The sequence below is a fragment of the Bactrocera dorsalis genome, chromosome 2 (assembly GCF_023373825.1).
Source record: "Bactrocera dorsalis isolate Fly_Bdor chromosome 2, ASM2337382v1, whole genome shotgun sequence".
Classification (NCBI taxonomy): domain Eukaryota; kingdom Metazoa; phylum Arthropoda; class Insecta; order Diptera; family Tephritidae; genus Bactrocera; species Bactrocera dorsalis.
Window position 1 is genome coordinate 90,966,151 of NC_064304.1, and position 27,450 is coordinate 90,993,600.

A 27,450-nucleotide genomic window follows, 5' to 3' on the forward strand; every position below is an offset into this window, starting at 1 on the left:
TTCTGTTCTGCATTGACCCCTGAAAAAAAAAAACAATAAAGCAAACTAAATTGCCAACCTACTAGTGAAAGAAGCTGCGGCAACCAAGCCAATATAACCGCAGTCATTCTTCGATAGAAGCCCTCACATATTATGGAGGATATTATGTGAGAAAAAGCTTGTAAAAATCGCTACTAGTTACAAATGCCTAGACATGGGAAGCAGTTTCTGGAAGTCTTCCACACAAAGAAGTTCAAGTAACTAAATGTGCTTCCTAGGAACAGATTAAGGGAGCCAGTAAAGTTCTATTACCTATTATTTCTGCTCATCAGTTTATGGTAATTTTAGCCAACCAAAATTTTTGACGCAGCAGAGGTCACAACCTAAAGTTAGCTAAGACCTCAACCCAACCCGCTAGTGATCACACTTAGCGCTAAATTTACTATATTTATAACTGGTCTGACCTTACACAGAGCACAACAGATATATTTACATATTGGCCATCAATTGCTAACAAGAGTTCTTGTGTATAAATGAATAAAAATAGTTACAAATTAGAAAAAAAATTAATGTAGTCGTATTGGTATACTTATATTAGGTAAACTGGTTATTTTTATATTGAAACGCTTTTTTTGATATACAAAAACGTTTAAAGTTACTTTTTACGAGGGCTGAAATTGCGCAACTGCGAAATATTTCATATTGAGTCGAGATAGAAAAATACAGGTCCAATATTTTGCCTAAAAAACACAAAAAAAATGTATTGCATGAAAAAACAAAATTTGAATGTAAATTTTGGATGTCATAACCCATATATACATATTGTAAACTCTGATATATAGTGAAAATACCAAAAAGTCGATTTAAAAACCGCCAAACCACAAGCAGAAATATTTCCAACATCTGCTCTTGCTTATTTCCGCAATTTACAGTTTCATTTATGAAACTTGCAGACTAGTTTTTATTAGATTATTTACCATTTTACAGTTATACCACCGTTATATGTGAATGCGCAAACGCATTTGTTGTTATATGAAAATAAATTTAATTTAAATAAACTGATTTCTCTTTTTCCAACTCTCTATTACTTCTCCCTCTCTCTCCACAGCTCCGGTCGGCCATCACGTTATCGCTCCGTCACCGAAGGACGTGGCGCTTTAAGCCTGTGCGCTCCATCCGCCCTACCGTTGGCCATTTCATTTCAAGGTGCACCTTTGATGACACCATCAACCACGAATGCGACACCGTTAAGCGATTTTCGTGGCAGCTATACGATCACAGATGATGAGTGTTAAAATTGAGTTGCACTAACTAGACCGTCGTGGGGGCTGACTGCAAACTGAGCGACAACATGGCAATTATTGTTTCGACTGAAAATGACAACATAAATATGCGAGTCGACGCCATTCTGGAGGCGAAACAACGGCGAAATGACGAAATGAAAACCAAAACGTAACTATTGTACCTATACATACATACATACATATTAGAGCTCTTGGTATTCGACTAAACGACTAACCGGATTAACCGGATAGTACATTATTCGAATTATATTATAATATGCGGCTTGCAGTATCCGGATAGCCGTAAGTCGTCAACTATCCGTTTAACCGCTCATTTTCAACTATCTGGCCATCGTTCGTTGTCGATTATTCGAATTGTAAGCAATCAACTTCTATAAATTTTTAACAAATATGTATATGATAAGCAAAAATCAAAGGCTGCTTGGAGTTCAAAAAATTTCCAATTTTCCAAATACTTGCAGCAGTGCTGCTATTCGGATAGTAATAATCGATTAATATTCATACAAACGGTTACCAACCGGATATTCGAAAAATCGGTTTTCATGTTATTCGAATAATTTTAAGAACACAAGCACATATTTATACATATAAATACGAGTCGTGCGAGTGTTTAGTGTGAGGTGAGCGGTGTGTTCGAGCTTGCAAATACATTAAGTACGAATGATGGTATGTGCTCACTTACAGGCGTCTATGGTATATTCAGGTGTGGTTGCTATATGGTAGTCCATATAAATGCACACACAAATACATACACACAACTGGCAAAAGTTTATTATAACTTTGCCCATACAGTACCAGCGAGCAGCAGTAGACAATTGAAAAAGTTGGTCAACTCGTGAGGAAATATTAAGCAAAGGATATGGCGAACTTCTGCAACAAATAGATTCGTGTTCCGAAAACATTTATTTTAGCTTATTTTGCTCCGAAAATACGTTCGTTTCGCTTGCAAAGCAGGCAGTAGGACTAGCGGTAGATAGTAAAGGCGAAAGCTCCGTAATTTTCACATAATATTAGCTAAAAAAAAGAGAAATAAGATAGTTTTATCATTTACCTGCAGGCAGTGCTGTTTAGGGTTAGTTTTAGATATCGAGGCAAATATTTTAAAGATTTAATTTGCCCTACTTCGTTACCATATACTTTAAAGTAATTTTCCATTTAGCCTTGCATAAACTCTTCACATTTACATGTACATATGTATACTCGTATAACTCAATCAGCAGTTAACAGCTGTAATTGTTTCGTTTTTACTGTTATTCTAATTAGCGAAATCGCAACAAACTGCAGCTGTTTATGAAGTGAAAGCACGCTAATGAGTTTTGTTGATTGGTCCACACATTGTAAATTTGTTAAAACGTATAGTTTTATGGAAACCTTAGCTGGAAAAAATAATAACCATCACTAAATTAGTCAACTGTATTTCATAATGTTACAATTGAAAACAATTAAAAAAATTTAATGAGCAATAAATGTAAATTAAATTTTGAATTAACATATGCTTAATTGTGTAATTAACACTAAAATTGACAAAATATATTAAAATACAGTTGAACTTCACTAATCCACAAAAAACTTCGAGTATAGAGACTTCCAGTTATAGACGTTTTCATTAAAACAAAAAATTTTTCAATTTTTCAACGAGCTATAGTATACTCGTAGATCAATATCCAGTTTTATTTAATGGTTCCAATGGTTTCTGCAGTCCTTGAAACACCTTTCCTAAGCACTTTTTGGGATGGCCTTCAGTTCCCTCAGCGCATTTTGTTTAATCTCTTCGATCGGCTAAAAACGGATTCCACGGAACGGCAATTTCAGACTCATGAACAAGAAAAAATCACACGAAGCCAAAAATGGTGATTACGGTGGTTGATCGATAGTAGCCATTGCGTTTTCGGCTTTAAATTCGTTTACAAACAATTAAATCTTGAAAAACTTTATCCGGACGAGTCAACCAAACCCGCGTTTCATACCCAACATAATCACCAAAATCATTCTAACAGACTCACGACAGATGTCTAGCTCTCTTGTATGTAAACTCTTTAACACTTACCCGATGATTTTTGAACACCACATTCTTCACTTTTTTAATATTGTCATCAGTTGAGAACGAAGGTCTTGTAGAACGAGGCATGCCTTAAACAATATCTCGACCGTCTTTGAAGGCTTTGCTTCACTCGTAGAATTGTGTTTTTGATAAAACTGAATCCGCGTAAGCCTTTTCCAACATTCGCAATGATTCCATATACGAAATTTGGTAAGAAATACAAAATTTGAGACAAATTCTTTTTTCAATATTTTTATCCTTGTAAAAAATCGTACTACTGTGGTTTACCGACTTAAGCAGCTCCTGTAAGCAAACTGGTGACAGATCGCGCTCATATTCGGCACAGTAACTAAGAACAGTCCTATCAACTTACAAAATACATTTTCTTGTAATATCATTTACTCGTGGAGTTTAATTACAATTTCCGGTTGCTTTTTTGGGTCAATTTATATGAAAACTCTTGAGAAGAATTGAATCTAAAAATTTCTAAATTAGAGTCTTAAAGACCGGATCATATCATATTTATTTGATTGATTTAATTAACAAAATTGCCATTGTAACGCATAACGGCTTTTTCGCACAGCCAAATTTATTTAGTATATTAAAGTTATAGTTGCCGGTTCACATAGCCGGTTCACATAGGCGGCAACTCGATTAACGAACAGCTGTTATATTATACTTGCTTGTGTTTTGTAAATCGTAATTAGCGCTTTAATCGAACAGAGGCCGGTCAATTGATCAATTTACTTTTACAACTTTTCTATATTAATTTAAGTGTTTATTATTTACAATTAATGTTTAAACTTTTGTGTAGCAAATGGAGAAATATATGAAGAGGTTTTTACGGAGAATAAAATAGTCTTTCTGCATCGACTTTACTTTGGAATTAATTGCGCGTTAATAGAGTCAATTGCGATAATGTACATGTAATTATATTTTTAACTAAATTAAAAGTTCCTTTCTTAGCAAAATTCTCCACAACATTTTATTTGCAGAGACTCTTTTCTGCTTAATCATAATTGCTAAATGAGGTATACGTTAGAAACTGATACAATATTTTATGGCAAAAATATTCCCTGCCCAGTTTTCGTAAATAATACTCCTCCTCAATTAGCATCCGCTCCTTACTACGAAATTTTTGATAAATTTATTGCTTTATTATTTATTATAAATTGATTTAAGACGACAAATCTCGTATTAGAATTCAAATAATAGCGTTGAATCAATTAACTACTCTTGCTCTCATATACGTATAAGCTCTCAGGCTCGGTAATTAACTGCAGTTTAAGTATTTCATTTGTTTAAGCCATTTTAATGCCAATAATAGCATCATGACTGTTACTATTTTTGCAAAGCACTATAAATACAGACATGCCACATATTTGATTAAATTAGCGTCAGAAAGCTTAATAGCTGCATTCACACTACTTAATTGACGTTGAATGAATTATGTTTTCACTAGTTGAAAAAGAAAAACAATCTAAATGGCAATATGTACATGCTGGCATTTCGAAAGGCGCATGCATTGCATAACAAAAGTGTGCATGATTTGTAATCGAAACAATTAACAAGCGAGCACATTAAGAGCAATAAATTTACTAATGGCTCGGCCAGAATACTAATTACGGAAAAGCAATGCGGGAATCTATAGCGAATATATGGAACAACATTCCATAGATTGCTTGTAGGAGCTTATTATTTATACTGCTCTTGAGTGATACTCAGAGTTGCCGAGCTAAACGAGTTCAAAGAGCGTGCTACTCATTTTGTTTTTTCTTTAATCAAACAAAAAATTTATTTAAAGCATTTTTATAGCGAAAATATCTATAATAAAATGAAAAATTAAGCGTGTCGAAAAGCTTTCTTTGTGAAAGATGAGCGTTCTGCGAATGGAAAATTTAATCCCTATCTAGGTATCTAAGCCAATTAGTTTTCTCAAACAAAATTTCCGAAATTTGTTGAAAACTTATTGAATTCTTATGATTTTATAGATTTGTACGATTCGTATAATTGGTCATTTTAATAATTTTTTTGTGAAAAAACATGAAAAACGTAAGATATTGGTTGGCATACTTATACTTTTATAAAACCAATCTTGCAAGATCCCCTAGTATCTAGAAAACGATTTTATCCGAAGAAGCACTGTCTGTTCTCAAAATAAGTAGTATGAGTATCTACAAATATAAAAGTAAGCAAGTTATATTATTAAGAAGATTTGCTTTACGTATTTAAGGGCAAACACTCAAAGACGTGATGCTGAGTAAGCCGTCGTTTAATCCAGTTAAATAGAACTTAAATCTACAATCGTATCTGAAATGCTGTAGCGTACTGGCATATCTCCATGTAGATCATTGTATCGGACAATAGCAAAAGATTGTGATTTCATTTAGTCATTTCTAGGGTGTAAGATTTCTGGTACAAATAAGTAAATTAGGAATCTTTTGTGTTACTGTAATAAGTTAACTGCAGATTGAATGTAGAAAATCTGATTGTGAGTTCGTGAGTAGTTTACTTAAAGGAGTTTTAGTGGCCTGTTGCCTGTTTATATGCCAATGGTGAAAAGAAAAGATCATATTAAATCTAACCGAAATTGGCAACCGCTCTCAATGAAACGGCGAATCCCTACCAATATATTTCTCGAAAACTAATTTGTAAATTAGGTAAACTTCATTGATTTCAATACAAACACAATTTCAAACTGTTGGATCACTACCAATTTCATTAAGAATCACACAACTAGTTGCTAACGGAATCATAAAGCAAAGGAAGCCATTAAAACAATTTTCGCTGTAACTTACTGGTAATTACAAATACAATGCAACAAGAGATGAAACCTCAACTGTCCCACAACCAGGTAGGCCAGCAAATTCTTTAGCAGCAACAATCAGCATCTGAGCGGAGAAATCGAAAATATCAGAGTGGGAAATAGGCGTCAATGAATCAAAGCGAATAGGAAAATAACAGCAGTAGAAGTTTTAGTAATATTCTGTGTATAACTGAGAGTTTAATTAATTAGTGAGATTTGTAGCTAACCAACAGCAGAAGAACGGCGGAGTTAGTTTTAGCCTAGTGGGAACTTTGAGTTGCTAAAGTATGGCAATTTCCTGAATTTTCTAAGCAAACTGTTATTTGTATATCTATATGTGTATATGTGCAGTGTGTATGCATATATATATATGTGTGTGTGTGTGTGCTTGTCTAATTATTAATATTTTATGTGAGCATGTAAGTCAGTCTACGCAAAATTACAGCTTTCTAAGGAAGAAGGTAAAAACAAAAACGTAAACAGTCAATATTCTCCAACAAAAAAGTCTACGCAGAGAAACGCTTCAAGATTTACTAATTAAGAGCTAAGAATATCAACAAAATATTGTAAATGTATTCATATTTCTACTACACATACAAATGTGTACTTATGTATGTAAGTGAAAATCAAAATTTGTTATGAGTAAATGTACCTATCGACTTACTATAAATACATTTATTACATTTGTAAGTGAATATGCTACGAGCATGAGTAAATTGAGCATAAAAATAATATTAAAATAAATAGTTTAGTGAATGAAGGTGTCCAAAAAATACTGTTGTAGCTGTAAACTATGTTAATTCATCTAGCATAAATATATACATATAGTTGTATTTATGTGAGAAAAGATTTTGTTGTAATTTGTTAAGCTAAATACCCTTACTGACTTATGCAATATTTGACACTAACAAGACTTCGGTTTTAATAAAATGTTTTACCTGCGATTTTAAAGTTAATTTCTGACCTTATGAACATACATGTAAGTATGTGTCTGTGGTCACAAAGCAGAACCGCTTAAGTCGAGTTAAGACTTTATTATTCTTAATAAGAAAAATTTCTTATGATCAAATAATAAATTACAAATAATTAGAATGATCAAAAAAACAACATTTAATTTGATAATTTTATACAAAATTGCGAAAAAGCGTGTTATGCTGTTATGCTTTGTAATGATAGAAATATATAATTGTTATTTAATTAACTACAATTATGAACATAAATATACAATATGACAAATTTTTTGAAGCGTATTTTTCATTTTCAGTTCAAAGTATTTGTATCTAATAATAATATTTATTTTTACTTTTGTTGAGATATAGTCAATATAAACAATATAATTTTTTTTACATGATTAATTATTTTTTTTTATTAACGCATAACGCAAAAAAATTATGTATTTTTAATTTAATGCAGTAAATGTAAATTATCTTAATGTTAAAACTAAAAATAAATGTTAAAAAAATATTATTTCTTTAATTTTTATTATAATGCCTATGAAATTCTTATTATTAATAGTCAATTATAACAGTCATATTTGTTATAATTCTCTGCCCTAAATCAATCACATAATACGCTGATAAAATGGGTAGTCGAAAAAGTCTTTTCGTATTTCTAATCAAATTTCAACTTATTTTTTTATTATAATAATAAATAAATAAACACACATGTATCATTTTGGGGATCACTTTTTTCACCATTTTTCCGCTAGAGACATTATTTCATCAATGTAAAACTTTCATCAGCGTAGCTCGAAATTTCCGAAATTTCCACAACGCGAACCATTGTTGTGCTACACGAACTGATACATCTCCGTCGTCTCCGAAAAATTCAAAAATTTGATTGGTGGCTTGCGTGGTATTCTTCCCTTTTTCTATACAAAAATTTCAAAATATAGCGAATTTCTGCATTATTTTCACTCATTTTCGAACAGCTGTAATTTTTTTTTCAACTTTCCGAATTTAGTTTTTTTTTATTAAATGAAGATTAAAATCCTACCTTTTCAACACCATATGGTTTGACAAAATGTGATTGGTAGCACTAGAGATATCCGAAAGAGTATTCAACTATCCAATATTTTTCCAGTTTCTTTATTAAAACACCGCTTAGTTTGCAGGTCGAAATTGGTTATTTTGGAGAAATTCCATATACATATATGTATGTTGTCTAGGACAGAAAAAGTTTTATTATTTATTAATTTTTTTATTTTTTCCAGTCGAATAAAAATTTCTTCGTATCGACATAATTAATATTTTTTACTTACCTGGCAGCCATATTCAGAAAATTACTGTAAAGAAACGAAAAAGCGTAGACGCATTTATTTATAGTAATATATTTAATGAAAGCATACGTTATTTCTTCACACCCATACACACTTTGTAGTTATATTAATATTAATATTGAGTTCATTTACTTAATTAAGTACCGTAGTATTAAAAGCAGTATATATGTAGTTGTATGTATATTAGATATTATACGTTCAAGAAATTCATGTGAATTACAATGATTCAGTTACCGTTACACGCAGTAATGTAATCAAAATGAGTAGGTGTAATTTAGTGAAATCTTAACATAATAGAGTCTATTAATTTAGAGCAGTTGTGTATGCATGGTTATATATGTACATGTGGCTCAATTACTATAAAGCAACAAAATGCATAATAAAATATATATATACTGATAAAAATATAATTTGCGAGTTTCTATTTAACAGCAAGTAAGTAAGTTTTGTGGGTAGCATAATTATTAGTATTTTAATTGAAGGCTGGTACGAACGCTTGGACGAGGTATAAGCTATTTCATATAAATTTATATCGTTTGTTTCATATAATATTATAATAGACTACACTGATGAAGTTTAAGAATTGAGCATACCATCCAAAGCCTTAATTGGTATTATTATAGTTTCTATATTCACCACTTTTTTATTCGTTTTAAACAAAAAACACAATAAGCCAATCCTTAAGAATTTATAACAGAAGACAGCAGCAGAAGCTAGTTCAACTTCACCAAACCCGTCTAATAGCAACGATTTGAGTTCAATACTAATACTTTTCAACTCTAGTTTGACTTTCTCTGTAACACGCTCGTTACTATAACCTCACTAATAGTTTTAGTCAAATCGACATTATGATCGAATACGAGGGCTGCTATATATATTTCTGGCCTAATAATGAAAATAAGCATATTTATCAACGAAAATGTTTTTGTTTTTCGTTGGATTTGGCTCGTCTTGGAAGACCCACACGGTCGATTGCTGTTTTGTTTCGGGCTCATACGCATAGATCCATGATTCGTCACCTGTGACGATCTTATAAACGTCTTTTGAAGCACCGCGATCGTATTTTTTCAGCATTTCCACCAATCCACACGAGCCTTTTTTTGAGCGATTGTCAAATTGTGCGGGATCCAACGAGAACAAACTTTTTTTACGGCCAGGTGTTCTTGCAATATCGAATGTATGCTGGTGGGAGAAATGCATAGGCATCCCTCTATCTGAAGGTATGCTACATGAAGGTCTTGCAGTAGTTCACGTAGGGCATCGATGTTTTCTGGCACAACGGCTGTTTTTGGACGACCTTCACGGAATTAGTCTTTGAGCGAGCGTCGACCACGATTGAATTCGTTGTAACAGTTTTTCACAGTGCTATAGGATGGTGCTTCATAGCCATATAAAGATTTTAGTTCATCGATGCACTCTTGTCGTGATAATCCACGTCGAAAGTTGTGAAAAATGATCGCACGAAAATGTTCACGAGTTAATTTCATTTTTTGACCGAGATGAATTTTTTAATTCCCTGTAAATAAAACAATTCACGATTAAATGACAAAACGTTCTAAGTGATGTTATGCTAAAAAACATCAAACTTTCCAATGGAAATGTCAGATTGCACCTGGCAACACTTAGTGTTGTCTAGTCCAGAAATATATATAGCAGCCTATGTATAGCCACTCTAAAGAAAAAAAATATCTGCTTCAAGTTCAATGCAAAAAAACAATTCCATCATATTGAAGTATCTTTATAACACCTTTAACTCTCATCGACCTACTCTGCCCACAGATTATGTCATCCCAAGTCACGAAATTCTTCAATCATACAACACAATGTGCTAGAATAATTTCTGTTCGAAGTAGCTACTATATCCAAACTGACAACTTCAACATATGTATTTCTGAAATTTTCTGCACATTTCTCAAAGAGTTGTTATTGACAGTCAACATAATTGCAATCAAGATGAAATTTTCCAAATATACAATTTTGGAAAAACATGGTGGTAAACGATTTTTTCATTCAGAATCCAGCTAAGAATATTTATTATTAACAATTCCATCACAAACATGGAAATCAGTCCTTTCCAAGGCTCTTTTACAAGTGCTAACTCAATTACATATATCATATCTCTAGCTGTTTTCGAGGAAATGGAATTATAAACAGCAAAATACATGTTCGGCTGGATTGCCATCTAAAGACAATGTATTTGTCGCAGTTTTCAATTAGAAATTTCAAAGCTTTGCTGACTCATCAAATCACTTCGTTACTTTTAAATTTAAATTATTCTATTTTATGTCAACCCATTACACAACTTTACGAAATGTACCGTACTTAATAGGAATTTAAGCTGCATTTTATTTAAAAAACAAACGCAATTTAGAATAAGTTAAGTTTTATTAGCACTTAAAAGTTTACTTTCCTATTTTTTATTAGCTCTTTCAAAGGAACAGGAAAGAAATCCCAGCAAGCAAAGTCTTACTGCCAGGGGTCAAGGTATGCGCCCACTCGTTTATCGTACACAATATACAGACCGTGAGATACGGCAACGTTGCCATATAATTTTATGACGCAGTCATTAGCAATTGTACCGCTACGAGTCATTGTTGTTGTAGTTCAGCTGCTATTTGATGAAATACATTTATATGTATGTATGTATAAGTAAGTGTGTACGAGGAATCACCCACCAAATCACGTAATACACCCACACACCTACAAATATATGTATATACACACATACATGTGCACAAGCTGCTTCATTAAATACGAATACCTCTGTCGCTTTTCGATTTCGGTCACTTGCACAAGTAATCATTTTTTGTTTATAACGCAGCGCTCGATTGAGCCGTTCAAGTGACATTGAAATTATCCCCAAGGCGTCAGAAACACAATTGCTGCCGCACATATTACAAGGGAACTATTGCCAGCGGGTGCATGCTCCATTTGCTACTACGTACGTATGTATGTACATGCATACATACAAACGCCAATAATATGAAGCAAGCATTAAAAACACTTTAGTCTCGGTTGTTTGCCTGCAGCAATGAACTTTACATTGGCACTTTCGGACAACAACAACAGCAAAACATGGCCTAGAACAAAATTGAAGTAGAACAGACATCGATAAAGGTCAAGTGTAACGGTGCGAAGACGTAAGGGGAAAAGCAGAAATAAAATTAAACAAGAATAAGTTCGAACGAAATTGAATTTAATATACATACTTGAGGGGTGTTACAGAAATGTCTTTACAGTTATTTCAAAATTTGTCACAATTTTATTTCCTCAATCGAATCGGTGTTTTTGTTAAGTACCACAACTTAGAACTTATTTCGGACAAATGTTAATAAAAATTGTGTGTTTAAACTCGAGTTTGAAGATTTAACTGCAGCGTTTAAGAATTCTAGTAACTTATAGCAAGCAGCTCACCAGCAGAACTAAGAAAAATTTCACAGATCAATCAAAAATTGCAAATTTTTCTCGAAGTTGGAACTCAGGCGAATCTTCAAACAACTGGGAAGCTGCAGCATCTTCAAGGCGGAAGTCTTTGCGTGTTGAAAAGTGGTTGAGATATTCTTATATAATACAACTATACATATATGTCAATATCCAGGTGGCATTTAAACAATAATCTCAGAAGCAAGGAGGCAGTACATAAAGTAGATACATATACCAGTTCCAGATCACAAAATATTTCTGGAAAAGTGCTGCCCAACCAGTACAAAAAAACGGATGTCAATAAAAACGATAAAAATTAAATTTTCGGAAGGGTTAAAAGTCGGATCAAGGTGAAATGAATGGCTTTGGGGACATTCAAAAACGCCAATATCCAAATGAAAATACGCATGCTTTTTACTCACAGGTCTCGAAAGGACTGCAGGTTGGTTGTAGACCTAATGATAGGTCACAATCTACTGGCATCACATACGAGGCGAATGGGCATAAGGAATGGCGATACATGCCAAATTTACAGGAAGGTAGGCGTGTAAGAGACAGGATGCTGGAAAATCAAATCGCTTGTACGGATATATGTGTACATTATAGATTTCAATCGGATATCTCGACAAATAATCAGTAGAAAATCAAAGTGCATCTATGTATTAAATTTCAATCGAATATCTCAAAAATTAACGACGAAATTTTTATAATCCCGAAAAATTAAACTTCACCTAAAAATTTCTGCCTCGAAACCGAATTTAAACTCATGGTCTCTTGGGCAAAATTATACAGAATGATACTTAGGGTATTTCCCGCATATGCGATTTTTCTGCTTTTTGGCTCCCTGTAAATCAACCGGCTTTAATATATATATACATACATTTACGTATATATATGCCTAGATAAAACAAAACTGAAGTTGACTCATACCGTTAATAGCACTTCCGTGCCAACGGCCAAGTAAATCTTAGAAGTTCAAAGCAAAAACCGCCAGCACCCTCATCAAAAGCAATGCGTGCACTCAACTCTGTACTACATTCATACCGTTATGCCGCTTATTTTACTCAATTTACTCGCCCACACTTCCTCTTCCTATTTTTGAGCTTGTTTTCCGATTTCCTTATATTCTGGGTATTAACTGGGTACTGCCTTTTGGCTGCCATATCCATTCTAAAATTGAAAATATCTTACTTTCGTAGATTTGAGCTTCCTTATTCAGTTTGAGTTAATTTAATCACATTTGATTCGCCACCATTTTATTTTACTCTTCAATGGTTTTTTGACAACACAACGGTAGTGTGGTTTGAGCTAAATTTACATACGAGTGCGAGTAATAAAGTGCTACAGCAGTTCACATACATTTATTCGAGCATGAGATGGTACTTCGGAAACTATTTCAGTAAATCATTAAAACAAAGCAAATGATAATTCAAAAAGTAAATTTAAAAGGATGGAGTCATGTACAGAAGTTCACGCAAGTGAGGAAAGTTCTCTCATCGCCATTCACTTGGGAGTGGCCAGAAACGATTCTTTTACATATGACTCAAGCAGCTCACGACTTCCGGTCTTTGACCAAGTATCCGAAACATCCTCTCCGCAGGGTTGTGCGCTGGGTTTGGGACCCGCCACATAAAAAATCTTACCAATGAAAAGGAACAACAAGCCTCGGATGAGAGACCCCCCTTTTGATAATGACCATGGCAAACGAAATAAGGACTAAGAATTGAAGGCATGCACCTGGAATGTCCGGTCCCTTAATTGGGAAGGTGCCGCTGCCCAGCTGGTTGATGTCCTCGTGAAAATAAAAGCTGACATCACCGCCGTCCAAGAAATGCGATGGACGGGACAAGGACAGAGACGAGTAGGTCCTTGTGACATTTACTACAGTGGCCATATAAAGGAGCGCAAGTTTGGTGTTGGATTCGTGGTGGGAGAGAGACTCCGTCGCCGAGTACTATCATTCACTCCAGAGAATGAACGTCTAGCCACAATCCGCATCAAAGCGAGGTTCTTCAACATATCGCTGATTTGCGCCCACACCCCGAAGGAAGAGAAGGACGATGTGACCAAAGATGCCTTTTATGAGTGCTTGCTTCTGTGCAGCAAAAAACGCACGCCAACAAACACAAGGAAGGTTTGACGTCGAGAAGTTGCAATCACAACAGATAGCCGAACGATTTTCTACTCGGCTTGCACTCCTGCTCTCTGAGAGCACTCGTCAACAATTCGGTATAAGGGAACTGTGGGACGGCATTTCAACTACTAACGTACAGCTGCAACCGAAACCATTGGTTTTCGGAAAGTGCAAAAGAAAAGTGCTCGAGAATTCTACGAAAAGATGCGGCGGCTTACAGAAGGTTTCAAGACCGGAGCATACTCTTGCCTAGCCTAGCCACCGATGCCCAGAGCATACTTAAATTATGGAGGGAACACTTCTCCAGCCTGCTGAATGGCAGTGAACGCACAACACCAGGAGAAGGCGAACCCGATACCCCAATCGATGACGATGGAGCAGACGTTCCACTGCCCGACCATGAAGAAGTTCGAATAGCAATTGCCCGCCTGAAAAGCAACAAAGCGGCAGGGGCCGATAGATTGCCGCCGAGCTATTCAAACACGGCGGCAAAGAGCTGATAAGGTGCATGCATCAGATTCTTTGCAAAATGAATGATGAATGATGAAAGCATGCCCAACGTTTGGAGTTTAAGTGTGCTATGCCAACTACCGTGGGATTACCTTCCTCAACATCGCATATAAGGTTCTGTCGAGCGTATTGTGTGAAAGATTAAAGCCCACCGTCAACAAACTGATTGGACCTTATCAGTGTGGCTTCAGACCTGGTAAATCAACAACCGACCAGATATTCACCATGCGCCAAATCTTGGAAAAGACCCGTGAAAGGAGAATCGACACACACCACCTCTTCGTCGGGAAGGACCTCCCCGATCCGTTCGATACCAAACGAGGTTTCAGACAAGGCGACTCCCTATCGTGCGACTTCTTCAATCTACTGCTGGGGAAAAATATTCGAGCTGCAGAACTTAATCGAGCAGGTACAATCTTTTATAAGATATCTCCTGTCATCAAACAAACAGTCGTCGCACTCGCGACTTGGCTCCCACGTCAGTGTTGACAGTCATAACTTTGAAGTTGTAGATAATTTCGTCTATTTAGGAACCAGTATTAACACCACCAACCATGTCAGCCTGGAAATCCAACAGGTGCTACTTCGGACTGAGTAGGCAATTGAAAAGTAAAGTCCTCTCTCGACGAACAAAAGCCAAACTCTATAAGTCGCTCATAATTCCCGTCCTGCTATATGGTGCAGAGGCTTGGACGATGACAACAACCGATGAGTCGACGTTGCGAGTTTTCGAGCGAAAAGTTCTGCGAAAGATTTATGGTTCTTTGCGCGTTGGCCACGGCGAATATCGCATTCGATGGAACGATGAGCTGTACGAGATATACGACGACATTGACAAAGTTCAGCGAATTAAAAGACAGCGGCTACGCTGGCTAGGTCATGTTGTCTGGATGGATGAAAACACTCCAGCTCTGAAAGTATTCGACGCAGTACCCGCCGCGGGAAGCAGAGGAAGAAGAAGACCTCCACTCCGTTGGAAGGACCAAGTGGAGAAGAACCTGGCTTCGCTTGGAATACCCAATTGGCGCCACGTAGCGAAGAGAGAGGGACTGAAACGGCTAGCGCGCTGTTGTTGACTCGGCTGTAGTCGCGTAAGCGGTGGCTACGCCAGTAAAGAAGAAGAAGAAATTTAAAATAATATGATAATTTAAAGTTATTCAAAGAATCTAGTTCTTTGATTTGGCAACACTTCTGAAGACCATTTGTCTACGAATAGCAATGAAACGATCAAAGTGACTAAATATACTAACATAATTCGGCAGAAATATGCTACAAACGATTATTTCCACAGTTAGAGAAGCTGGCGGTTGTTTTGTTCGCCGAAGCAATACCCGCGCCACAATTTCAAAATCAGACTAACAGAAAGAAAATGTAGTGACTGACGCTTGTATGTACAGATTTTAACATTCTTCTCCCCTATCGGTAGGTAAGAAAAGAGCTCACTCATGAGTATCAATATTCGATCCTAATAGCTAGTAGACTTCGCTTTAACTTGAACAGTTCCTTCAATACTTTGACGGTTCCTCAAATCTTATATCTCAGTCTTTTTTAAGAGCAACCAATAACTCTCGAAATCCGCGAACAAAACATTCCAAACATTGCAGAAGGAATTAAAGCGCAAAAGAAAATAAAATCGCGTTTTAAGCTAGAAATATATGTATACCAGCAAACCTATATCTTTACACAAATAAACACAGATAACAACAGGACATCCCGCAGCAAGTGATAATCTCCCACCTGCTAAGCATCCCCGCTCCAACATCCTTTCGACACCATTGTCGCTTCTATTATTTGCTTACCTTTGTACCAAAAGATTGCTCATTAACTTGGCGCGTGACATTTACAGCAAATGAGAGCTACCTACACTTGGCTCGCCCTCGCCTTGGCAATCCTAAAACATAAACAAATTAGCAATGCGTTTACATAGCTGCTGCAGTACTTAAGTTAGTAGCTTGGAGTTGAAATTTAATGTGTGTTTACTTGAATATCCGGAAAACGAAGAAATTTTATTTCCGTCTTTGTACTTAAATGCCACGGGCGTTAAACAGCGTTGCGGTTAATGAGCAGCACTTACGCCGTGAAATTAACGGCACATAAACACCTAAAAAGAAGGGAAGTCCCAAACTTAAGCTTAGGCAACATTTGCAAGATGTGGCTTAAAAGTTTTTAGTATAAATAAATGCAGGCCCTCAAGTATTTATTTATACTAAGAAGGAAGTCACAGTAATTGAGAATTTAAGAATTGTTTTAATGATAAGTTCGTTGAAAACTGGAAGATCTATTTACTATCCAATAACAAAATAAGACAGAAGAGAGTATTTCGCATCGTCACTTGCTCATTTGCAGCGCACGACCGTGTGGAGCGAATGTTTCGCCTTCTCACTTTAGCTCACCTTCAAACGGATGTTTTTTGGCTACCCAGAGGATATTTGGAATAGGGCCGGAAGTCGTTAACTGCTTGAGCCATATGTAAAAGAATCTGGCCGCTCCCAAGTGAAGAGCAATTAGAGAACTTTCCTCACTTGAACATCTACATATAACTCCATCATCCAACGACTGCGCTGGCTCGTACGTATGGACGTAAACACTCCAGCTCTGAAAGCATTCGACCAATACCTGCCGGGGGAAGCAGAGGAAGAGACCTCAACACCATTGGAAAGAACAGGTGGAGAAGAATCTGTTTCGGCTATAACTAGAGCATGCCTTAACTTATATGAGCACACTGAATTCGTTAGACCTTTTACCTCATTCCTGCCAAGAAGACTTTACCACCGCGTAGGTATTCGCTTTCTCCCAATGGCCACTGAGCTTATTTGAAATCTTATTAACCAGATTAACTAGAAGAGAGAAACCATAAGGGAGATTCGCTGCCATTCCGTTAACCGACGAGCATGCTCTCCCTGCCAATTCATTAGTCTCACAGTTTCCGGCGACTTTGCTGTTAATTGGTTGTAATTATAATTATATTCGTTCAGTCAAAGATTTCATTAGCGCAAATAGAAATTACGAATAATTTCTTATATTTAACGCCTTCGCACATTTAAAGAGTAAACTTCATAAATTATTGGCGCAAAGTCATTTAGCCGCTGTCTCTGTTTTTACTCCTCCCAAACTGTCTGCAGACAACTCTAAATTGGCAATTAGCAAATGTTTTGTCTAATTTCATTTAAATTTTTCGCGAAGAATTACTCTCCAATGACCCAGTGAGTTATGACTGCAACGGAGCATTTGAGAAAAGGAAAAACAAGTGACCTCAAAACATGCTCTGCATAATTCTACAGACTACAGGACATTTGCCACAGCGTGTCTGCATTTTAATTGCGGTTTAAATTGTTTGTGTTTAAGGTCAACCGCAAACTAAGCAATGGCAGCAAAAATAGTAGCAACAACAATAGGCAGACCGGACGGACCGGCAGAAGCTCAATTATGTATGTATGTGTGTAGCAAAGTTGTGAGAAATTAACGGTAATTCTCACTGCAACTTGCTACCCTATTCATTTCCTTCGGCGCTATTTAATTCATTAGCTCAATTAAATTTTCTATGTGTGCGTATAACACACTTGTAAACATAAACAAATAAAATGCGCACAAATTGCCAACAAAGTGGGATACTGTAATGGCAGAATTCCTAAATGACTAAAGTTTTTCTACAACTTAGTTGCGTATTCAGCAAAATAACTGTACATATTAACAGCAGCTTCAATGAAATATGCATTGTTTTTTGTTGAAGCTTTTTCTCACTGCACTTCCGAAGACTCCCAGCCAGGCTGCCTTAGTTGTTGTTTCCTGCAAATTAACCTTTTGCATATTTAATCTCTCCTCTCATATATTGTCTTAAGTAGCCAAGCTCATTGAGTCTGAAATTCTGATTCAGAAAGAAATTAGTTTATCGTAACGGCAATATTGTACCTCGGCAGGCGATAGCAAGCTTCCGAACATATCTAGTTATATAAGCCACATAAGCACTTTTCATACTGCTTGAATCCGTATTAAAACATTTAAGATCATAAATTTAGTAGGTACCTTAGTATACACAAGAAAACAGAGAACATATTTTAAAGGGATGCACAATATTCATACATTTTTTTTCGAAAAAGTTTTCAACTAAAAATCATGCAGCTTAGATATGAAGTTCTGTGAATAGTATTGTTTACAATGGATGAATTTTGAAACTTCCAATTAGGTTTTATTTTTCAGAAGAGGCATAATTCTCATAAAACTGATGAACCATGGAAGTAATAATATTTGTACAATTCATCGTTCCTTTTCATCTAGAAAGAAGGTACGCGATTAAACCAATTTCTAGTTCTTATTTTTATACAGAGTGTGTCCGAAAATTAATAGGACTGAGTCGATTTAAAAAAATGGCGCACGGAAACAACCGACCAACCGCTCGTTCGTTAGCTAGGAACAACTTCTACTGAATCCAGTCGATGCACGCAAGCTCGGAAGAAAATCAGTCTTATTATTTTCCGGACAAACCCTGTATTAATCGACAACGTTTCAACCTATGTATAAAAGGCCAAAGCACCACCCATTGAGTTCCAAATTACGATAAGGCTAAACTCAACATTAACTTGCCGAATTTCTAGTGCGATTAGGCCATAGAGGAAATGAGTATGAAAAGTTGAAGCTATCAACAACATGCGTGTACACTTGGATAAACGACTATCCATGTACTGTCGCACGACAAAGTCATTGCCGTCATTATCATCGTCAATTGCAGCAGCGATGTCCACATCAAGAACATGCACGATAACAGCATTGTGGTATTAAGTGATCAAGATATGTACCTTGTCAGGCGCTTCTTCGACATATTTGAGTGCAGGCGTGTGGGATGTATTGCTGTTTAATCTTCTATGCGTAATAAGTGAAATGTGAGCATTTCTGAACAAGCACGCACCAGCCAAATCACTTACCAACGCGTCACTACTTGCTGTTAACGTACAGACTTTTTGTGATTCACCATATTTATGCAAGAAATATTAAAACAGAAAATTGATTTCTGTTTAAATCAATTCACTCAGGTAGCTAGGCTTCGACTATACGATCTGATATATATTACATGCAGTTTTGGATTAGCTTTTACTAGTAGTAATATATGCCTTAGGTCTATCGCTACCGCCTCCCTTCGCAGAATCTTGCCCAATCTCAGTATCCCAAAAAGAGATTGAGCGTAAAAGAAATTTTCGTTATTAAAAATGCAATGGATTTGTTGCTTTTGCTTTCCATTGCTTCGTACTCGAAGAAAATTCAGTCTTTAGATAACATTTTTTTCGACCATATGTCCATTTTTCATATATCAGCCCGCTCTAGTCCGTTTCTATTGGTAGTAAACGCTTTTAAATTTAGCTAAGAGATGTTTTTTATCTGCGTATCTTTTTACCTTTCGAATCATAATTTGTAGATCTTTCACAAGCCTTTCTTGTGCTTGTATAAACCCATTCCTAATAATAGCTATTGGCCCGTCGACTGTAACTTTAACCCTTAACCACCCAGATAATAATCGAAATTACTAACTCCTCTTAAATTGATTAGTTGCCAGTGTTAAAAGATAGGAGTATACAATGCCTGAGTTCTCTGAATAACTCCGATAACAATAGCGCAACATCCGTTAAGAGCTCACAAATGAATAGGAAATGTATTGTGACAACGCGTCAGCAGCTAACGCACATACATATTATACATACATATGAGGCTACAAATACGCATACATAAATATCCGAATGTATTTTAATTATATGCAAAGCCATGAATTTTCTAATACCAGCGAGAATTTAAAGCTAAAGCAACAAATACATATACACACGCGAATATGTAGTTCCACGCGGCATTGTAGGCGCCACAATGACTGCCATTACCAAGCGCGCTTTTGATGCCAGGTCGCATCTATTTTGTACCTGACAGCAACGCACAAAACTCTACACAAAATGCATTACTCATACAAATTCAATGTGGCACACTCTGTTGCATGTACGCAGATATGCACCGCATCTGTACATTTGTGAGGATAGTATAGGGTGTGAAGGCATTCATTTGCCTGTGAGTAATGAAAGTTAAACAAATGAATAATACACTGGAGTGTAGATTTTTATGGTGATACCCAAATGCATATCGTGGTTGTAATAATCCACTCCTATGACTCTTTAAACTTCTAATTGAAAATTTTGCACTAAAGAAGTTTGCAACACTTATAAAAAAATCATTTTAAATAAAATCCAAGACGCTGCTAACAAATCCAAAAGCTGATAAGTGATTTGAGAAGTGAGAGAAGAAAATATTTGTTACATCTAATACCAAAAAATACGCTTTAGTGGTTTTTTCATTGCAGCAACATTTGAGGAGAGAGATCACCCTAACTATCGTCAAAAACCTTAAGCTAGTTATCCCATTAGTAATGAAAAGAAAGCATATGCACTGTCAGTCAGAAAAATAGACTTTCAATCCATGATATAATTGATATAGAAAAGCAAAGTTGGAAGAAAAACCGAACCAAAAAGTACCGACTTCTCTCAATCCTAGATCAAATCATATTGCCTTAATAGCTTTGCTATATTTTCGAACAGCCATGACCCCACACGATAAGACAATGCAATACGCAGTTGCATAGTAAAGGAAGGTGGATTGATCACACTACAGCTAGGTAGCTAAGTTTAATATATATTAATTGGAATACTATCCCTTTTCATTATTGCGCGCAAACCATGTGGTCCTCTTTATGAAATTACTTATCTTCGTTATGATTTTTTTTACAAGGAGCCTAATGGGTTCTAAGTATTTTGTAACGGGTTTGTGGGAGATCAGGGCATTCAGAAAGAGAAAAATAGTTTCCTTATCTCCTTCTAGCTTGCAGCTGCGCCAAATATTGTTATAAGGCAGGCCCATTTTTAGCGCATGCTCACCAAAGTGGCCCATTATAGTGGCTGTAAGTCTGTATTTACTATTTTTTGATATGTTTAATAAATCCTTGATTTTATTTCTGTGATACTTGGGTCATATATGCTTTGTTCTGAGCTATTTGTACAAAATGCTTTAACGCTCTATTTTGATAATTCCCAGGTTACATGGTATTAATTTCCCATTCATCTAAAGAGGCCCTTAGCTTTCTCAACTTATCTGTCTTGTCATTGTCGAAAATGTTCCTATGACAGAGAACAAATATTATGAATAAGTCGAGTTTCCTGCCAAAGAACTTATGGCCTTCCTACAATTGTTTACTATACTGGAATTTCTGCTTGGTGTCGACAAGGCCAGCAGTGCCATCTGGCTATCCGTGTATATTATTGCTTTCCATATTCGCCAGTAGTTATTCAAAAGAACCAAAAGGCCTTCCTTTATCCAGTACTTCCGTCTGGAAGCTGCTGGCTGAGTTTGGTAGGCGCTTAGAAAGAAATAAGTCAAGATATTTGGAGTATACTGCTGCCCTTAATCCACAGTTTATTTTCGACCCGACGGTATAGATAGACGGGAGGAGGAGCAACATCTTACTTCTCTACTAATCCTCTTGTCCATTCACGTCTCGAGGGTATCCTCATCCGAATGTGAATATTGAAATCTAACCTTGGGAGAATATAGTCTGACTTACTTAAGCTGGTTGAGAAAGGCGCTATGGCCATATTCTTTCTAATTTCAACCTCCGAATTCCTTTATTCTGAAAGCAGAGCGTTCCGAGTAATCTCATTCATGGGCATATAAGGACTATCAGTATAAAAATCTCTCTATGGATTATTGGTGAAGTTAGTTGGTTCTCAGTAATCTGGCTTCTGTAGCGGAAGAGGTCGAACCAAAAACTCTACAAGGGCCGAGTTCTCGTCTACCTTTAAGATTCTTCTGTATAGTTTAGAAAAGTTATTTATGGCCACACTAAGGCAACCAATACGACAATCCACTTGGTTATTTACAACTACTTTTATTCGCGCGAAAATTTGCATTGAAAAGTGAACACGTACGTCTCGCACACATGCATGCATGTAACGCAAAGGCCACAAACCTACACACACACATATTGAGTTTGTAATTAATAAATATGCATGAAGTGTAGGAGCATGTGCTGTACAACAAATTTCTCACACCATTCCGCCAGGCCATGTTGAAAGCATCCAAACGCATGACGCAGTTAATTTTTGCTTGTTCCCTTATGCCTAAATTACACCAATGCCGGGGCTGACGTTGTTGCGGCAGAGACTTTAGGTGAAAGCCTTTTGTTTTACAACTATATATCATGCATTTATTAATAATTTTAGTGGATTCTCTGAGTGCTAATAAGGGACTGCAAATGCTGCCACGGATGGCAGTGATTCAGCTCTTTGTCCACATTAATATTGCTAAATTGGGTCCGAAAAATTTAAATTGATCTAAAGTATACAGGAAATTGCATTATCTGCTTTTAGTAATTGTGTGCAAGCGATTTATTGGGATCTGATGACTTTGCAAAATTTACCGTAAGAATGCATACATCCTTTATTTCATTCATTTCTGTTGTGATTGCCACATCTGGCCAAAATTTTAAATACGCTTCGGTTCAGGGAATAGTAATGTGTTCTCGGTAATTCTCCATTTGGGATTTTGGGAATTATTTCTTAATAAAGTTATATGAGGATGGTGTGCGGCATTTTTCTGCATTCAAACTGAACGCTATAAAGCTTTTAGAGTCTAATAGTGACGCTGCTGAAGAACTTCGGTAGTAATTTTCAAAATTTTGTATAACTGCGTCCAGGTATTAACGATGTCCTCATTCAGCCTCACATATTTCCACACTGCTTTTGTGAACACTTTAAATCACTACATTCTTGTGCTTTTGTTTAACAACCAAGCGAGACCACTCCGTTATTGGAGCACCCCCAAGAGAGCTTTCGAATAATTGGTTAACCCACCGCGATCCACTGCAACACATCGAGTGAATCTCTGCTTGTAGGTCTGATAAACATACATACATGCAAAATGACAGTGTCAACAGACTGGAATGTTGACATTGTTTATATATTTATATGGTTCACACTGAAGGTGCAAAGTGCAGTTGCGTGTCTTTTACATAAGCTGACGACTGCGGTGACAAGAACTGTTGACACTGAATATATTTATGCGGTTGCAAAAGGAGTTGCGCAACGTACAAGTTTGTATGTTTGATTTCAGTTCATTTTAATGGTGAAATAACAAGTGAGTTGCGACGTTTTACAAAAGTATGAGTAAATGTGTACACAAAGCCATAGAGGGTTTTCCAAGTTATGTGATATATTTTGTCAAGCCAGCTGTCAGAGCATGTGAAATGTGGAATATTCTGATGACTTCTTGTAAACATCCTTGCATATTGCAAAAATACTGTTTACTGTGCTGAAGGTATTATTGTTCCATACTTTCTGCAAACAGAGGACCGAGCCAACTTATCGATAAATCAATCAACAGCTCCGTGCATCGGGCCATATAGTGCCAGTAACTAATATTTTTTTGACGGAAACAAGAAATGGAATTTGCAACTGACCACTTACATTATGACGAAATGCCTATTATAAGAAAATATATTTAGGGAAATATTAACCACAATTTGGAAATCATAATAATTTTTAATCAAAGCCAAAGTCAGTACAACCTTCAATATGCACGTCGCACGTTTTTGGAACTCATTGCGTTTTCTAATGAGGTGCTTTGATTATTGTAATTTTTGGCACGAAAAAAAGACTAAGATATCAAAACCATTATTATGGCACTATATATATAAAATATATAAAATGATTAGTAAATTATATAATAGAATCGAAACATCGGTAATTAATAGTATTAATAGAGTAAAGAAATATTTTAAAATTGTTTATTTGTTTATAAAACAAGTTACCTCGGACCTTACCCTGAATATTGCAGGGCTGACATTCAATTAACTGTTTTTTGAATTCCATAATTTCATATTGAATGCTATTCATGATACACAATCCGACATTTTCGTAAGAAAGTAGATATGGTTAAGGGTTAATTGCGAAAAGAGAGATAAATGAATGAATTACGTAGGTTGTTCTTTATAATATTAGGTTGTCAAATATCTCCCTTCCGTTTTTTGCTCTTTATTCAATGCTTTATAAAAAATGTTACAGTGATCGGATTTAGTTCAAATATGCGCCATTTCATTCGATAATCTGTTTCCATCTAGACGGCAACTTCATAATACCCCCCTCGTAGAAGGTCCCCTCCTTATTTGCGAAGAACCCGGACAGCCACTTTTCACAAGCCTCTCTTGAGTTCAATTTTACACCAACCATGGACAGGAACAGGTGGTAATCACTTGGCGCTATGCCCGGGCTATATGGTGGATGCGATAAAACCTCCCATCCGACGTCCCATAGCTTCTGACGAGTCATCAACGAAGTATGTGGTCTGGCGTTGTCCTGGTGGAACACTGCACCCTTCCTGTTTGCCAATTCTGGACGCTTCTGGTCGATCGCCTACTTCAAGCGGTCCAGTTGTTCGCAGTAGATGGTAGAATTAAGCGGTTGGTCATATGGGAGCAGCTCATAGTGGATGATTCTCTTCCTATCCAACCAAATGCACAACGAAACCTTCCAGCCTTCTGCAGATGATTTAAAATGGTTTGGTGACTAACTCTCATCTTCTGGGCGATGTCACGAGATGCCATATGCCGGTCTAACTGGACGTTTTCCATGATATGATTGATTTCGTATTCGTCGTCACAGGTCTTCCGCCGGCTGATTGGTGTCGTTTTCACCCGCTGATTTCGCTGATTTTCGAAATCTCCATTTTCAGTTTTGGAAAGTTTCCATTAATATCTATGCAGTTTTGTATGCGTTTAAATCAAATTTCGAAGCACTTTTGCCACTCTTCAGGTGTCGAAAAACGTTGACCTCTTAGTTTATTTTTTTAAGGATGGGTATAAAAAGAAGTACTTTACGGAAGATAATTCATCAAATCTATGTTTTGAGTGTTCTCAAATGCATTTCTTTCAGTCGATATGTAAAAGCTTTCACTGTCGTGGTCCGGCTTTGGCGGTTGGTTTTCCTGATTTCTTGTGATTTAACTGGCAAATAAATAGTTGTATAACACTCAGAATTTACTGTGCTGACTTGTTCGAATGGTATGGTTGCGACATGTCCAATTTTTTCAAAAAAAAAAACAGGTAACCATTTGCTTGGAAGTGTTTCGTGCGCGAACAACTTTTGTTGGATTCAGGTTATTTTGCTGCTGTGTACTTTCGACCTCATGCGTATAAATTCACTATTCATCATATGATACGTAGCCATAGACATGTTTCGAAGCACCGTTATCGTATTTTTTAACACTTTTATCGACCAATTGACAACACCCTTTTTGAGCGATTGACAAATTGCATGGGATCCAATGTGAACATTTTTTTTACAGTCAGATGTTCAGACATTATTGAATATATGCTAGGCCTACTAACTCCCATAGTTGTCTCAATCTCACTACGAGTATAGGTCACATGACGATATTGCAATATCATTTTGTGCACAGCATGAATAGTTTCCAGAACAACAACTGATTTTGAATGACCTTCTCGTAGTTCGTTCCGGAGTGATCTACGACCTCTATTGCATTCAGCATATCATCGATAAATAATTGTCTTTGATGAAGCTTCCTCGTCAAAAAATGAATTAAGTTCATCGATGCACTCTTGCTGAGGCAAAAGTTGTAAAAAATACTCGCCCGAAAATGTTTGCGATTTAATTCCATTTTTTGGTCGAGAAGAATATTTTAAGTTACTGTAAATAACACAAATAGCACTACTATGTGCAAATGTCGGAGTATGCATACCATCAAAAATGTCAAACTATAGGATAAAATTGTGGGTTTCTAGATAGCTACACTACTGTTGCCAAATCCCGAAATATGTAAGGCAACCTACATATGTTGGACGGTTCAACAGAAGTTCTCCTACGTGCCCATGAAACTGACAAATGTGAGTTCTACTGCCTTTCACATGTGTGTTATGTGCAATGCAGTTCACTTGCAATTTTGCCTTTAGGCATTCGAAGAACAATCAAGAAAATATCTCTACTTTCGGATAAATGACGAATCTTGTACTCTTGCTGGATATACAAGGTGCGGTCAGTAGTAATTCTCAGAATTTTGTGTAACTGTATCTAGGTATTGACAATGTCCGCATTCAGCCTCACATATTTCCACACTCCTTTTGTGAACACTTTAAATCACTATATTCTTCTGCTTTTGTTTACAAGGTGCGTTCCAAAGTAAACAGGACTTCAAAAAAACAAAACAAATGGTTTTTCAGCAAAATCAATTTATTTTATTCAAAATAGTCTCCTTCTGCTTGAATACAGAACGAGTGTTTTAGCTCGTTGGCCGGTATGGTCGCCAGTATGCCGGTGCAAGCCTTTTGAATGACCTCTACGTCTGCATAACGCTTTCCTTTCATAAGCAAATGCATTTTTCCGAACAGGAAGAAGTCGCAAGGCGCCAAATCAGGTGAATATGGGGAGTAGTTAATGGTTAAAATGTGTTTGGTCAGATAATCAATCACAAGCGTCGATCGATGAGACGGCGCATTATCGTGGAACAACTTGTTCGAAGCTTATTTTCGCACCGATAACTCAAACATAGTGACACTTAAAACGCTATAACTTCACTTTCAATAAATGAAATGTTACGAAATTCTCACTGGACAATCGATAAAAATAGCACATTCTAACCCACCAGATTGCGCGACCAGATGCTAGATTCAAAAAGTCCTGTTTACTGTGGAACACACCTAGTATGCATTGGCAACTTAAACATCTGCATGAATTTGCATGTCAACAACATGCACGATAGCAACAATTTGAGAGATTAAGGATTAAGGACTTTTCACTGATATTTGAAGACTTTTTCAGCAGCTATTCCAAGGTTGGTGCATATGAGCCATTATATAACTATATTATATATATTCTTTTAAATAAAACTATATTCTACATAATTAGAAGCTTGCGAAATAGTTCATATAACTCATAAATGTCT

The 27,450-nt window shown here is 36.2% G+C and overlaps 1 protein-coding gene across 2 annotated transcripts in view; it reads left to right on the forward strand.

Moving 5' to 3' along the window:
• The window catches only part of LOC105230290 (uncharacterized), a 237,065-nt gene that overhangs the window by 60,819 nt on the left and 148,796 nt on the right, over positions 1-27,450 (forward strand). The window contains exon 8 of one of the 2 annotated variants that reach the window (XR_007421807.1): positions 1,088-1,431. Coding sequence is in view for 1 of the 2 variants with exons in the window: in XM_019991764.3 (XP_019847323.2) it covers positions 1,088-1,274 (187 nt within the window). In the remaining variant the exon portion in view is untranslated. Of the gene's footprint in view, positions 1-1,087; positions 7,371-27,450 lie in introns of those variants that run through there. The other variant, XM_019991764.3, reaches the window with a different exon arrangement.